At 35.6% G+C, this 14,348-nt stretch overlaps 1 protein-coding gene across 1 annotated transcript; it reads right to left on the bottom strand.

Annotated features, from left to right (window-relative positions):
* Nucleotides 1–11,919: 11,919 nt before the first annotated feature.
* Nucleotides 11,920–13,928, bottom strand: LOC139778414 (uncharacterized). Its single transcript, XM_071716328.1, has 4 exons — nucleotides 13,649–13,928; nucleotides 12,946–13,537; nucleotides 12,275–12,831; nucleotides 11,920–12,122 (listed from the first exon to the last, which is right to left on the bottom strand). The coding sequence occupies exons 1-4, from the start codon at nucleotides 13,926–13,928 to the stop codon at nucleotides 11,920–11,922; spliced, it is 1,632 nt and encodes a 543-aa protein (XP_071572429.1).
* Nucleotides 13,929–14,348: the final 420 nt, after the last annotated feature.

Raw genomic sequence — 14,348 nt, 5'->3', positions numbered from 1 at the left:
TTTCCCTACAAAATCTTTTTTTGAAAATGTTTCTACGATTTTTTGTTACTGAGCTATCGCGGATTGAATAAGAAATGAGCATTTTGACTTTGATTGCTCATAACTCCATTAAAAATCATCGTACCGCAATTCGCAAAATAGATTCTTAAAGCTAAAACTTTGCTCTATCAAGTGGTATAATCGCCAATTTTTTCATAAAGATTTTTGGATACATTACAAGTGAGTAAAAATATCGTAAAAATTTGCAATTTTTTACTTTCGTATTTAGATCCAAAAAACAATTGTGCAGAACAACAACAAAAATTTATTTTTTACGTTTTTTTGTACTTTTAAGTATCCTACATTAAAAAAAAATTTGCCGAATAGCTATGAGATTTTCTTCATGGTGGCCACTATGGTTTTACGGGGCAAAACGTACAAAAAATTGTGAAATTGCTTAATTTCAGTAAAAAATCAAGGAAAAAAATTAAAAATAACATTGGGCGGACGTTAAAAAACTGTTTTCAATTACGCTGACAATACATTGAAGATGAGTAAGTGTCAGCATAAGCTAGAAAGACTTTTTTTTATAAGAAATTAATGTTTTGTGTTTTCGAAATTTGAAAAAATACCGCCGGCATTAGCGTTACCCAAAGCGTACCACGAGGAGGTTGCCCGGTCGGATTTACGCTTTGTTATGCGCGCGCACGCGCACGTACGCACACAGTCATGAATGAGTTTGGAGTCATAAAATACTGCGAAAGTGATGAGTTGCGGGGTCTCAGCTGAATGACACACATACACACACGCGCGCGCACGTTATTTTGTTTTTGTTTTTTTTTGTTTTTAATACCATGTATTATAAAAAAATTCCAAATTATAAGAAAAAATTTTAATAAAAGCACAAATGAGAATTTGATTAATACATCGTGTGCGTGAAACAGGATCTGTAATTCCTGACAAAAGAAGAGATGCAGTTATTGAACGTCGTATCCGCACAGTCCAAAATAAAGAAGCAATTTTACAAGCTGCAGAAGATGAACCTTCTACTAGTATACGCAAAATTAGTAGGAAATTAAATATCTCAAAATCTACAGTACAGCGTGTATTAAAAGAAAACAGATTTCATGCGTATCATTTTACAAAAGTACAAAATTTATTACCACAAGATTATGAACGCAGAATGAGATTTTGTACATGGTTACTAGAACAGGAAGAAAATCAACGTGGTTTTGTACATAATATTTTGTTTACGGATGAATCGTGTTTTACGCGTAAAGGTTTTAATACTCATAATTCACATGTTTGGGCGAACGAAAATCCAAATTATTATAAATTGAGGAATTATCAGCGTCGATTTAATATCAATTTATGGGCTGGTATACTAAATGATACAATTGTGAGTTCTAATGTATTAATTACTTTAATTATTAGAAACACAATTTTCAATGTATTTTACTTATACAATAACTGTATACAAGTACGTACAATACTGATATTAAATTTCAGATTGGTCCTTTTGAAATGCCTGCAAGGCTAACTGGAAATATTTATACAAATTTTTTAAGAAATGATTTTATAAATTTGATAGAAGATATTCCATTAAACCAACGACAACAAATATTTTTTCAACACGATGGAGCACCACCACATATTTCTTTAAACGCATGTCGCGTATTGGATGCAAATTTTCCAGCGAGATGGATAGGACGTGGAGGTCCTATAAATTGGCCGGCAAGATCACCAGACTTAACGCCTTTAGATTATTTTTTATGGGGTACTTTAAAGAAATACACTTATCGAGAAGATATAAACGACCGTGAAGAACTTGAGGGCAAAATTATTGAAGCAGTTGCGACTATAACACCACAAATGATACGAGATGCAGGGCGGAATTTATTAAGACGTGTTATGTATACAATGTGATGGTAGACATTTTGAACATCTTTTATAAATAAGTATAAAAATTTATTTTAATCTAAATGATAAATTCTGTATTGAATTGTAATTTAAATAATTTCTGTATTCTGTATTCTTGTAATTCTGTATTCTGTATTTTGTATCCTGTATTCTGTATTCTGTAATTTTGTAAAGTTACGGCCGGCTTATGTAATTTCTTATCTAGCAATAAGTTTATTTTAAATTATCAAATGTTACATAAAAAATAAATAATTTTATTATTAATAAAATTTATTATTAATAAACTGAAATGTAATTCAATAGCAAGACAAGTAAAAACATATGTATTTCTTATTAAATAACTTTATTATTAATTAAAGTAAAATTATGTATTTTTATTTTATGTTCTGTTTATTAGCACTTATTAATAAACAAAAATGTAATTCATTAGTTTATATTTATCTGTACATTTTTACCACCAGAATCGTCATCCATTTATGATAAAATACATATGACAGTTTTGACAGTTCGATACGTATCACATTTTACATAATTAATATTCATGTCTTTTACTCTGCTATTAATATTATTACATTTAATTAATAATTCACATATATTACAATAAAGATAAGAAGCAATTACAACAACGCAGACAATACGTATGCAAAATTATATCAGTTTCGATCATAGAATTCATGCGCTTGAAAGTACCTTCACTACTGTGCAATGTGACATGACTGCGCGCGAATTTCAGACAACTTGATTGGCCAACTTTAAACACTTCTTACTTAAAAACTATTATAGCCTCGGCATTTTGGTATTAGGATTTTCGTCTCAAAATGACCTCAGGTATCTGCCGTTAACAACCCTTAGGAAAATTTACTTAAAGTTTTTTAAAGTTACTTAAAGTATTTTAAAGTATTATAAAGTATACTAGCCGTAATAATAGTATACTAATAGTATAATAGTAGACTAATAGTATACTGACAGCCGAGCGTAAAGTTTTCTTTAAGTTATTAACCTCAATAAAAACTTTATAAGCAAGTTGCAAATATACTTTAAATTTACTTTTAACAAACGTAATACTTATAAATATACTTTAACTTTACTTTTTATAAAGGTAATACTTAAAGCTGATTTTAACTTATGCGTGTTGTTTCAACAGTATACTTAAAAAGACAAGTTCCCTTTTTCACCACATTTGCACCACACGAGACATTAAGAAATATTATATCATATATCCAATTCAAAATTTTATTACTCTTTTTAAACTGAATTTGTTTCTTAAGATGATTTTTGGAAAATTATATATTTGCGCTGGTTATGACATATGTAGACTATATATAACACTTACATCAAATTAAGAAGTAGTCTACCACGTAAGGCAGTTGGCTCACGATCCAGAGGTCCCGAGTTCGAATCCCACCAAGGTAAGTGTGTTTTTCAAATACGAGAAAATATTTATAATCATAGACTGCATCTTAAGAAACAAATTTAGTTATAAAATAGTAATAAAATTTCGAAATAAATAATTTTTTTTTATTCCGGGTGAATATCGGAAATCAGTGTCCTCTAGTATTAAGAGGACTGTAATCTTAAGTCTAGTGTCTCATGGTTAGAGGATATTCCTCTAGATTTTAAAATATCTTCTTGAGACCGTATTTCAGAAGAAAATCCTCTAAAATCAAGCGGGAGCCACTAAATGACAGAATATTTTTATGGGGTGATTAATAGTAATTGCATGAGTTAACTTAAAGTATATTATAGAAATACTTAAAGTTTGGTTCGAAATCACTTCTAGTTTATCAATAGTTTATCAATAGTAATTTCTTTGGTAAACTTTCTAGTTTATTTTAAATTTTTTTAAGTAAATTTTCCTAAGGGTTAAGTGGCACGTCAGGTCTGGTACACCCACAGTATGTACATTATAATTCGTTACTTTTTTACTTAAGTATAGAATTTATGAACACCAACACCTTACGGCTCGATGCTCCATTTTTCTTCGATTGATTTCTAAACTTATAAAAATTAAGAAGTTGAACGAACTTACCTTAAGTGAAGTTTGACTGTAATTATGCTGTCTCGTCCGGATGGATATATGTGTAGTGCGCCCCCTGCGCAGTTACCAACAGGCGATTTTAAAGACTCTAAAACGCGCGTTTTTCTCGGTCCGCGCGCGAGTCGAGCGTTCCCCGCCGTAGCGCTTCATACTTTTAAAGCTGCAAATCTGAAATTGGGGATTGGGAGGGTGGGACTATCCTTCCGGACGAGACAGCATAATTACAGTCGAACTTCACTTAAGGTAAGTTCGTTCAACTTCTTAATTATGCAACGTCTCGTCCGGATAGATATATGTGTAGATATTAAAAGCTCAGATTTGCACCTGACATCCTGTTTGCAATGCAGAATTTTAATCATGCACTGGGCAATACAAAGAAGATTAATATGTTAACCTGTAGGATGTTGACTGCGCGGGCATGTGCCCTCCACGTGCGTCTCACGGGAAAATTGCTTTGCAAGAACGTGGTCGAGAAAACTGCTTTTTCTTTCACTTTATTTAATGAAAAGCCACAGGCGGCCGATTCTGCTAATACAGTCAGAGAAACGCGTATCAGAATTTTTATAACGCACGCACAAAAATATATCGGACTCGCCGCGTCGTTACGCCTTGAGTCTCGCAGAGCTATCTGAGGGGGCGAGCGCGCGCGGAGGGGAACAAGTCATTAATAGCGTTAGCGTTTACAGGCTCTAGATGAACAGCGCAATAGTGAATGGTAGTGAATTTAGTGGCGTTTGAAGCAAAATAGTTTGGCGGCGGCAAGTTCGCCGATAATTTTCTCTTTCAGCGGCGGCGGAATTGGCGGATAATAATTTATCGGCGGCGACGGCGAACGGCGGCGTTAGTACATTTTTTTAAATCCTCCTGACTTAAAATAAAGTTCAATTTTAACTTTTCATAAATAATATGAACAAAAATAGCAAACACTAAATACTCAGCACTTGTTTTCAAAATACGATCACTTTATTAGCATTACTAATATCTTTTCTTTTACAAAAGAAAATAAAATTTATCTTAAAATGTTATTCCTGACCATCATACGTAACAAAAATAAAATGTAATTCACTGTATAACCATCAGATATCAGACTTCTTTCTCTCTTACTTATTAAACATTTCTTCACATATTAAGTTGTATAAATAATATAAATAATATAACTTATACTTAATGTAAAACTTATTTATTTACTGACTTTAAATACATATCTTTTATTAATTTGAAATTATCGTGAATAAATAATATTTTATTAGATTTTGATGGTTTTAAGGTTATGCTGGAGCCGTCTGTTTTACCGGCATTTTTTGTCGGAACGTTGCGTCGTATTAATTTGACAGAATTAAAAATCCTTCTCCAGAATTGCAGTACATACATTAATGATTCAGGGGAACTCCGATTTTATATGGAAAACGAGAAAAAATTACGAAAGTACAGATTTCCTTATCCTACTTTTATCCCAATATGGCGTCTCGAGTTGCGGCGAGCTGTCAGCTCGTCACAAGATGTATTTCATATAAGAGATATACCATTAGTACGAACGCGAAAACAAGTTCCCCTGAATTGCACAACAAGAAAAACATCGATAAACCCCCCAAATCAAGATTTGGAAGCGTAATATAAAAGTATAATATCGATGTGTATCGTGCGTATCCCAGTGAGAAATGATACATCGGATCGACGTCGATTAGATATCGAAATCTCGATATCAATATAAAATCGATCTTCACATTAATTTCGGTATTCAGGTGGTCACTGCTTTGACATTCATCGATATCGAAATCTTTGAAAAATCGATATATTTCGTATGATAACTAGAGCGCTTTTATAACGTTTTTTGATGTTATAATAGAGTCTGCAAACGGAGGGATTCCAACCTCTTTGTTTGAAGAATTATTTGATATTTATGAAAAATATAGCAATCGAATCAATGTCGAAACAATGTCGAATCGATGTCAATTTGAACTCTAATGAGGAAATTCACCCGACATAAAAAAAAATTATATTTATTTTGAAATTTTATTACTACTTTTTAACTAAATTTGTTTCTTAAGATGCAACCTATGATTATAAATATTTTCTCGTACTTGAAAAACACACTTACCTTAATGGGATTCGAACTCGGGACCTCTGGATCGTGAGCCAACCGTCTTACGTGGTAGACTACTTCTTAATTTGATGTAAGTGTTATATATAGTCTACATGTGTCATAACCAGTACAAATATATAATTTTTCAAAAATTCTTAAGAAACAAATTTAGTTTAAAAAAAGTAATAAAATTTCAAATCGGATATACAAATATAATTTTTTCTTAATGTCGGGTGAATGTCAGAAACCAGTGCCGGCTCATTACAAATAGGCCTATTGACAGAATAATAGAATAATGACAGTCTTGATGTGTGTATTAACCATACTCACGACATGAAAATGCCTTCTCACATGAAATTGCACTCGAAACATATTCAGAGCGCGTGCTCCGTCTCTAACTAGTGGGAAATAGTAATCAAATCGATGTCAAAACTATGTCAAATTGATGTCAAAGAGTTCAAATCGACATCGATTCGACATCGTTTCAACAACGATTTGATTGCGTACATCATGCATGATTCTTAATTATTCGGCGAAGTTGTCACAATATATTTTAAGAATATGTTATATTAATATATATTTTAAATGTTTATAATATTTTTAAAATAAATTTATAATTAATTAATAATATAATAATAACTCATTATTCTCACTAAAAAAAGTAACTTATCGTTACCATAACTCGTTTTTCTCATTGAAAAACGTAATCCACGGCAACAAATTTTTCATATAACAACATATATATAAATGTATATAATCCTTTTCTAAAATGGACATTATATGATATATATATATATATATATATATATGTATATATAATTTATATAAATTTATATAAATTATATATAAATATATATATAAATATATATATTAGACCGCATACTTGGTTAATGTATAATTTAAAACACAATAATTTTCAGTTTTCTTCGATTCAGGAAACAATTTAGTTCTTTTCATCTCATAAGTCGAATCGATATCGAACCGATATCGAATCGTTGATAATGGACAAACATGAAAAACATTGAAAATCTTGAAAGAAAATATTATATTATATTGCTACATGCTACCAAAACAGATTGTTTGCAAAGTTATCATAACATCGAAATAACCTCGAAATATTTGAAACTATCGATGTTCAACAACCTGCAGAACCGCATCGATGAGATCTGATAGGATCGATATCGAATCGACGTTGATCCGATGTATCGTTTCTCACTGGGATGTGTGCGTGCAATGTAGCGTGCTATCCTTGTCTATATCTTTGTCTATACAAGGACAGATATAGTCGATAACATAGAAAATGGTAATTTTGTCGGTTATACAGACGGCTCCAGCATCCCCTTAAGGGGATCCTGCAGTGACAAGCGAACTTCCTCGATGTCGATAATGTCAACCTTTCTAATTTTGTTTTCCCTATATCTGTCTTTGTCTAACGAAATGACATCTGTCCTTTTTTCGATTGCTCGCCATCTCTCGCAAGATCCGGCAACTACTGTTGCTGCTCTTCTTGTCATTCTGCATCCGTATTTGCATTACTAAAATAATTTTTCGATGGATCTTTTTTTGTACGCATTGAATCTTACTTCTACTTGCACGATATTATTCCTACATGTTTTCCCAAGGGCAGATGATAAACATTATGTATGTATAAACTGCAGAATTTTTGTTTTAAGCAAATATTGTCGTCAGGTGACAGCTGCGTATGTGCCCAAATAAGTAATATTTTTAATTTTTTGGTGTTTTTGATATAAAATCGCGTTTGTTACCCTAGATTTTTGTGTGGACTTTAATTCTGTAAAAGATTTTTGCAATTCTATAAAGCCAATTAAAAGATTCATCGAAAAACGATAATGTCGGTAAATCATACGGCTGCAGGATCCCCTTAACGAAGAACGTTTTGCTGTGATAAGCAAACCTGCAGAAGAAAACGCGCGTTCAGATGCTGAACTTGTAATCGGTATAGCATAAATGCAGCATACCAATTTGTACAAATTCGGCAGTGACAACTTCATTTTATTCTACCATTGTAGAGGATCTTCGATAATAGATTCTGACATATGTAAATACTTTTTAACTTCGACAAGAATAGGATCTTCAGGAGGAATAATGGTTGTATGTTTCGCAGCCAACTCCAATCGTAATTTTTTAACTCTAAGAAGCTCACACGACTTATTAAGATAATCTGCTTCTTTATTAGATGCCTATTATGAAAAAGTAAAACTAAACATGAGACTCTAACTTATATATATCATAAAAATAATAATCTTATATTTGGTGATTAATATAGAAGCTGTTGCAAATATAAACTATGTAAGACTTATATATACTAGGCTTAATTACAATATTAAGCCTAGATTTTGTAAATCTAGATACTGTAAATTACCTAGACTAGGTATTGCTTAGATATATAGTTTATAAAAACTGTAATAAAAGTTATATATAAATAAAGATAAGATAAAGATATATACAACTTAGTAGTGTACAACTTAGTTCGGTCCGTTTTCAAAAGATGGCTCTAGGTGCTATAAATGGTTAACGGCGACAGCTGATTTTTGCTGTATCGTGAAGTGTCAACATCTGTCAACCAAATATTGTTTACAAGCCTTTGAGTTTTGCACAACAAGTTTAATTTTTACTGCGTTGAAAATGTCGAGTTTCGTTCCAAATAAGCACCATTTGCGGGAAGTTTTGATTTTCTGTTTCAATTGGAAGAAAAGTGCAGCTGAAGCGCATCGAATGCTTGTGGAAGTGTATGGTGAATCTGCACCATCGGATAAATTTTGCAGAGAATGGTTTCGACGATTTAAAAGTGGTGATTTTAGTGTTGAAGACAAAGAGCGTTCGGGTCAACCGAAAAAGTTTGAAGATGAAGAATTAAAAACATTACTCGATCAAGATTCGTGTCAAACGCAAGAAGAGCTCGCAAAAACATTGGAAGTTACTCAACAAGCTATTTCGAAACGACTCAAAGCCGCGGGATACATCCAAAAGCAAGGAAATTGGGTCCCATATGAATTGAAACCGAGAGATATCGAACGACGATTTTGCATGTCCGAAATGTTGCTTGAACGGTACAAAAAGAAGTCTTTTCTGCATCGAATCATTACCGGGGACGAAAAATGGATTCACTACGACAACCCGAAACGCAAAAAATCGTATGTAAAGCCCGGCCAACCGGGAACATCAACGCCGAAGCCGAATATCCATGGTGCCAAGGTAATGCTCTGTATTTGGTGGGATCAGAAGGGTGTGATCCACTATGAGCTGCTAAAACCTGGTCAAACCATCACGGGAGACTTCTACAGGCAACAATTGATCCGTTTAAAGCGAGCTATAGCCGAAAAACGTCCAGAATATGTGACCAGACACGAATCCATAATCTTTCACCATGACAACGCTCGGCCTCATGTTGCTGTTCCGGTTAAAAACTACTTGGAAAATATCGGATGGAAAGTTCTGGCTCACCCGCCTTATAGCCCAGACCTTGCCCCTTCCGACTACCATTTGTTTCGATCGATGCAGAACGCTTTGACTGGAATACGCTTCACTTCAGAACAGGGTATCAAAAATTGGCTCGATTCATTCTTGGCTTCAAAAGATGAACGCTTCTTCCGCGACGGAATCCATAAATTGGCAGAAAGATGGGAAAAAGTAGTAGCTAGCGATGGACAGTACTTTGAATAAGGTATTAATTCATTTTATCGTTCAAATAAATGCGTTTTTCAAGCAAAAAAACGGACCGAATTAAGTTGTACACCCAATACTTTATTTACCCCGAGGGGGCCTTAAAGGGCGTTTTTGAAGGGACGTACCCAACCCTATCCTACTGCAACCTGCCTTTGAGCGTTTTTAAAGGGACGTACCCAACCCTATTCAACTCATCCATCACCATTTCCTTTGGACCAACGGTTTAACGTCTCTTCCGAAAGACGGAGCCCAGTTTTTCCATCTAGGGATACCTCTTTCCGCTAGATGGGGGGGGGGCAGCGTTTTTGCTGAGAAATTCTCGGTGGCTTAACGGGATTCGAACCCGGTTCTCCGGATTACGGATCTGGCGCTCTACCCACTAGACCAGCCGTCACCCCAAAAGTTATATATAGCTTAATGGACAAAATTCATATACACTATTTTTTTTCATTGTATTAAAAATATAAATTAATTTTATATAGCATATAATCAAATGAAACCGAATATGGATATATTATTAAAAATATATTTAATTATATTTCTCATTTTATATAAAAACAATATCACTCAACTGGACAATAAGTTTTACTAGAATAAAAATATTTGTTAAACTATGATCTAATCTAAAACGTCGCTTAATGTTAATAAATAAAATATAAAAATAATCTAACCTGCTCATTTCTAATATTCAGGGGAACCATTTTGTGGATCATATATATTAAAAATTCCTCAGGAGATTGCTGCTTGTTTGCGAGATATTCAGCAACACCTCTAACACTTTGAAGAGTCGGATCCAGAAGTGCTTTGCAAACATGACTTTCATAAAATAGTTTCTTTAAGTTGTTTTACTACGAATGAATCGTATTCCTTTACACACATACTACTCTCAACTTCTGCCCTGAAAATATTAAAGAAGTAATTGATACAGCAGCATCTATTAACTCAGCTTTTCGGCGGCGCAGGGGTCTACGAAACGCTACGCTAGTACGCTACTGCTGTTCATGGAGCTCGCATTCGCTAGCGCTATCATGGCTCCATGAACGGAGTTAATAGCGTTAGCGGTAATTGTATAGATGGGGGAATCACCTTGGATGACCTTGATATTTTAGTATGTTGTCAAGGTCACCCTCCTGAGTGACCTTCAGAAGGTTTCAGCCCGCGCTCGTTATTCGTTAAAAAGTTATTAACAAAAAAAGTTTGGAAAATATAGCAGCTATTTTGAGTATTGAAAGGCATAAATGACTAATATATATGTCGAAATAGTTCACGCATACACTTTTTTTTGTTTAGTTTTTGTTTAGTTTTGTTTAGTTTAGTGACGCGCTTTAAACAGTTAAATACTGTTAAAGCGCGTCATCTAACCTATGTAGATTAGTGACGCGCTTTAAACAGTTAAATACTGTTAAAGCGCGTCATCTAACCTATGTAGGTAGTATTTAACTGTTTAAAGCGCGTCACTAATCTACATAGGTTAGATGACGCGCTTTAAAAGTATTTAACTGTTTAAAGCGCGTCACTAAACTAAACTAAACTAAACAAAAACTAAACAAAAAAAGTGTATGTGTGAACTGTGAACTATTTCGACATATATATTAGTCATTTATGCCTTTCAATACTCAAAATAGCTGCTATATTTTCCAAACTTTTTTTGTTAATAACTTTTTAACGAATAACGAGCGCGGCCTGAAACCTTCTGAAGGTCACTCAGGAGGGTGACCTTGACAGCATACTAAAATATCAAGGTCATCCAAGGTGATCCCCCCCATCTATACAATTACCGCGTTAGCGTTGGTAGCGTGGTAGCGAGCTCCCCGAACGCACCCTTAGTTCACCAAACAACGCCGCCCCCCTTGAAAGGACAAACTTTCAAAGAAAAAACCCGAAGTCCTTACACGTTAACAGAGGCATGCAATCTTACACAAGTATCGTTGTTAAATAAATAAGATCGCACTTTGACAAATCACATTGAATAAAACTTAAAGAAACCAGACAGATGTCGCTTCTTGGAGTAGAGTAATGGAGTACTTGACTTATAAATAACGTAAACTTAAAGCTAGTTACATAGATAATTCGCAATAGATACAATGCCTTACTGACTAAAGTTATCGCTAAATAAAAATTAGACGTCCACTGATGGTGGATCTATCGGTAATATCGCGAGTTTAGACAACGGTCGGACAAACGAGCTCTTTGAGGTTTTAATAGTAGCAGTTCAAGCAATGTTATCCGAAACAGGATGCACTTCCTGAACGCGGCCTAGGGTCCACTGAAGTGGCGCTAAATTCTGCTGCTTTATCAGCACAAGCTGATTGGGTTCGAGTTGAATACCCTTATTACCTCTCCATTTGGATCGCTCCTGTAACGAATGGAGATACTCGTCACTCCACCTACGCCAAAAGTGTTGTCTGATCTGCTCTACACGTTGCCATCGCACGAGTCGGTTTTTGTTCACGTCGCTCAAATCGCTGCAAGGAAAACTGTTCAGTGCGGTGCCAATCAAAAAATGACCAGGGGTAAAAGTATAGGGTGACACGCGTCGACTTGTAAATTCGAATTTTTCAACCTACCGCCCACTCGCATTAGCCCGGTCTCATCCATGTATGGAGATAACGATAGCAAGCCGCTCGAGGTGCTAATAGGTTTTCCCTGGTTTAGAGCTTTGTACTCACTGGAGAAAGATTGCTTCTGCACGACCTTGCACATAAGACGTAAAGCTAAAGTAGTTTCAGAGGGGGTTATGATTTTGGTTGGCGTACTTGGACGGCGTGCCTTGTAGAACCTCAAATAGTATGCTATTATACGACATATCTTGTTTAAGTTTGAGCGTTCGGTCAATAGTTTGGTAACGAGACACTGATCAACAGTGGCGATAGTGGTAACAACCTTTTTCTGCTCGGGCAGGTCGGTTTCTATACGAGCAAAGCTGCTACTCGGCCAGTCATTGTCGTTTAATTGAAGAAAGCTAGGTCCATGCCACCACATGGATAAATTGACTAATTCGTGAGGATTTAGTCCACGCGACACAATATCGGCGGGATTGTTGGCAGAAGTGACGTAATGCCAATCACTGATGTCGGTAAGACGTATAATCTCCCCGACTCTATTTGATACGAATACCGACCATCTACGAGACGGTGATGATATCCAATTTAAAACAATAGTGGCATCTGATTAGAAGAATCTTTTAATACACGTTAAATCTCAAGTTTCGCTAGTCTTGTCCATCAATTGCGCTAACAGTAATGCTGCAGATAACTCAAGTCGCGCTAGAGTTACGGCTTTAAGGGGCGCGACTCTAGATTTTGAGCACAACAATTCGGAACGGTACGCATTGTGACCCACCTTCGTACGAAAGTACACGCAAGCCCCGTAAGCGCGTTCACTGGCGTCGCAAAACCCGTGTAATTGTATCGATTGACTTGTATTAGATTTTACGCCTCGCGGCACTTGCAATTGATCTACAGCTGGTAACTGCGACCTAAGGGTACACCAGCGAATGTGAATGTTTTGCGGAACGGATTCATCCCAATGGATGCTCGATTGCCAAAGATCCTGAATAATGATCTTTGCGACAACGACGATCGGACAGAGTAAACCTAGAGGGTCGAATAACCTGGAGACCTCGGAAAGTATAGTACGCTTGGTTATAACGTTATGAGAGGAATCAGGCATATATGAAAAACTGAACGTATCTTTGGACTGATTCCATTGAATTCCCAGGATAGACGTATCCATGTCGCCGTTGATCGTTACTAGTTCGCTATTTTGATTATCAACCGGCTTGATTAATTCTGGGCAATTGGATGCCCATTTACTGAGCTCAAAGCAACCTAGTCGCAATAATTGTATTATTTAGTCGCGTACTATCATCGCTTCTTGCAAGGTATCCGCTCCTGTGAGCACGTCATCGATATAACAGCCGCGTTTGATATGCCTCGCACCGATAGGAAACTTAATGGCGTTTCGTTCTGCTAAATCATCTACGCACCCGGTTGCCAGCGAATAAGCGGAGGCTGTACCGTATGTGACGGTAAGCATTTCGTAAATAAGGACGACGTCCGTAGGATTCTTTCGCCAAAGGATGCGTTGTAGGCAGGTCTGCGAAGGATGAACCAATATCTGCCGATACATCTTTATCATGTCCGCGCTAAAGACGTAGATAAAGATACGAAATCGTAGCAACACGGATGCTAGATGCGATTGAAAGACAGGTCCTACCATTAAGGCATCGTTCAGAGAAACACCCGTACTACTCGGGGAAGATGCGTTGAATACAACGCGGATTTTCAATCCTCAACTCGTTGCTTTGAATACGCAATGATGAGGTAAATAAAATGATACCAAATCCTCATCGATTGGAGGATCTATACGACGCATATGACCTAGCGCTAAGTATTCGTCGATAAATTGCGAGTATTGAACCTTTAGTTCGGGATCGCGTCGGAATCTTCTTTCAAGACTTTTTAACCTAGTCAACGCGATAGCCCGAGAATTCCCGAGCTTATCGATTATGTGTTCCTTTATAGGAAGTTTGACTACGTATCTACCTTGGGGGGTTTGAGACACGTTACTCAAGAAATGTTGTTTGCACATCTTTTCTTCTAGGGTGTAATTGTTCGACGATCCATCGGGATCATCTAG

Source organism: Temnothorax nylanderi, unplaced genomic scaffold (genome assembly GCF_030848795.1).
Source record: "Temnothorax nylanderi isolate EJ_2023f unplaced genomic scaffold, tnyl_v1.0 TNYL_tig0182_pilon, whole genome shotgun sequence".
Taxonomy (NCBI): Eukaryota; Metazoa; Arthropoda; class Insecta; order Hymenoptera; family Formicidae; genus Temnothorax; species Temnothorax nylanderi.
Note: the sequence above shows the minus strand (reverse complement) of the source record. Positions and strands in the feature narration are given on the sequence as shown.

What these genes read in the sequence shown, in the direction of transcription:
- LOC139778414 (XM_071716328.1), bottom strand. Translation starts at nt 13,928, where the DNA reads ATGGTAGGACCTGTCTTTCAATCGCATCTAGCATCCGTGTTGCTACGA. An exon ending in CGCCATTAAGTTTCCTATCG is followed by an intron (nt 13,538 to 13,648) that starts GTGCGAGGCATA and finishes TATTGCGACTAG; the next exon opens with GTTGCTTTGAGCTCAGTAAA. An exon ending in CGGGCTAATGCGAGTGGGCG is followed by an intron (nt 12,123 to 12,274) that starts GTAGGTTGAAAA and finishes GGCAACGTGTAG; the next exon opens with AGCAGATCAGACAACACTTT.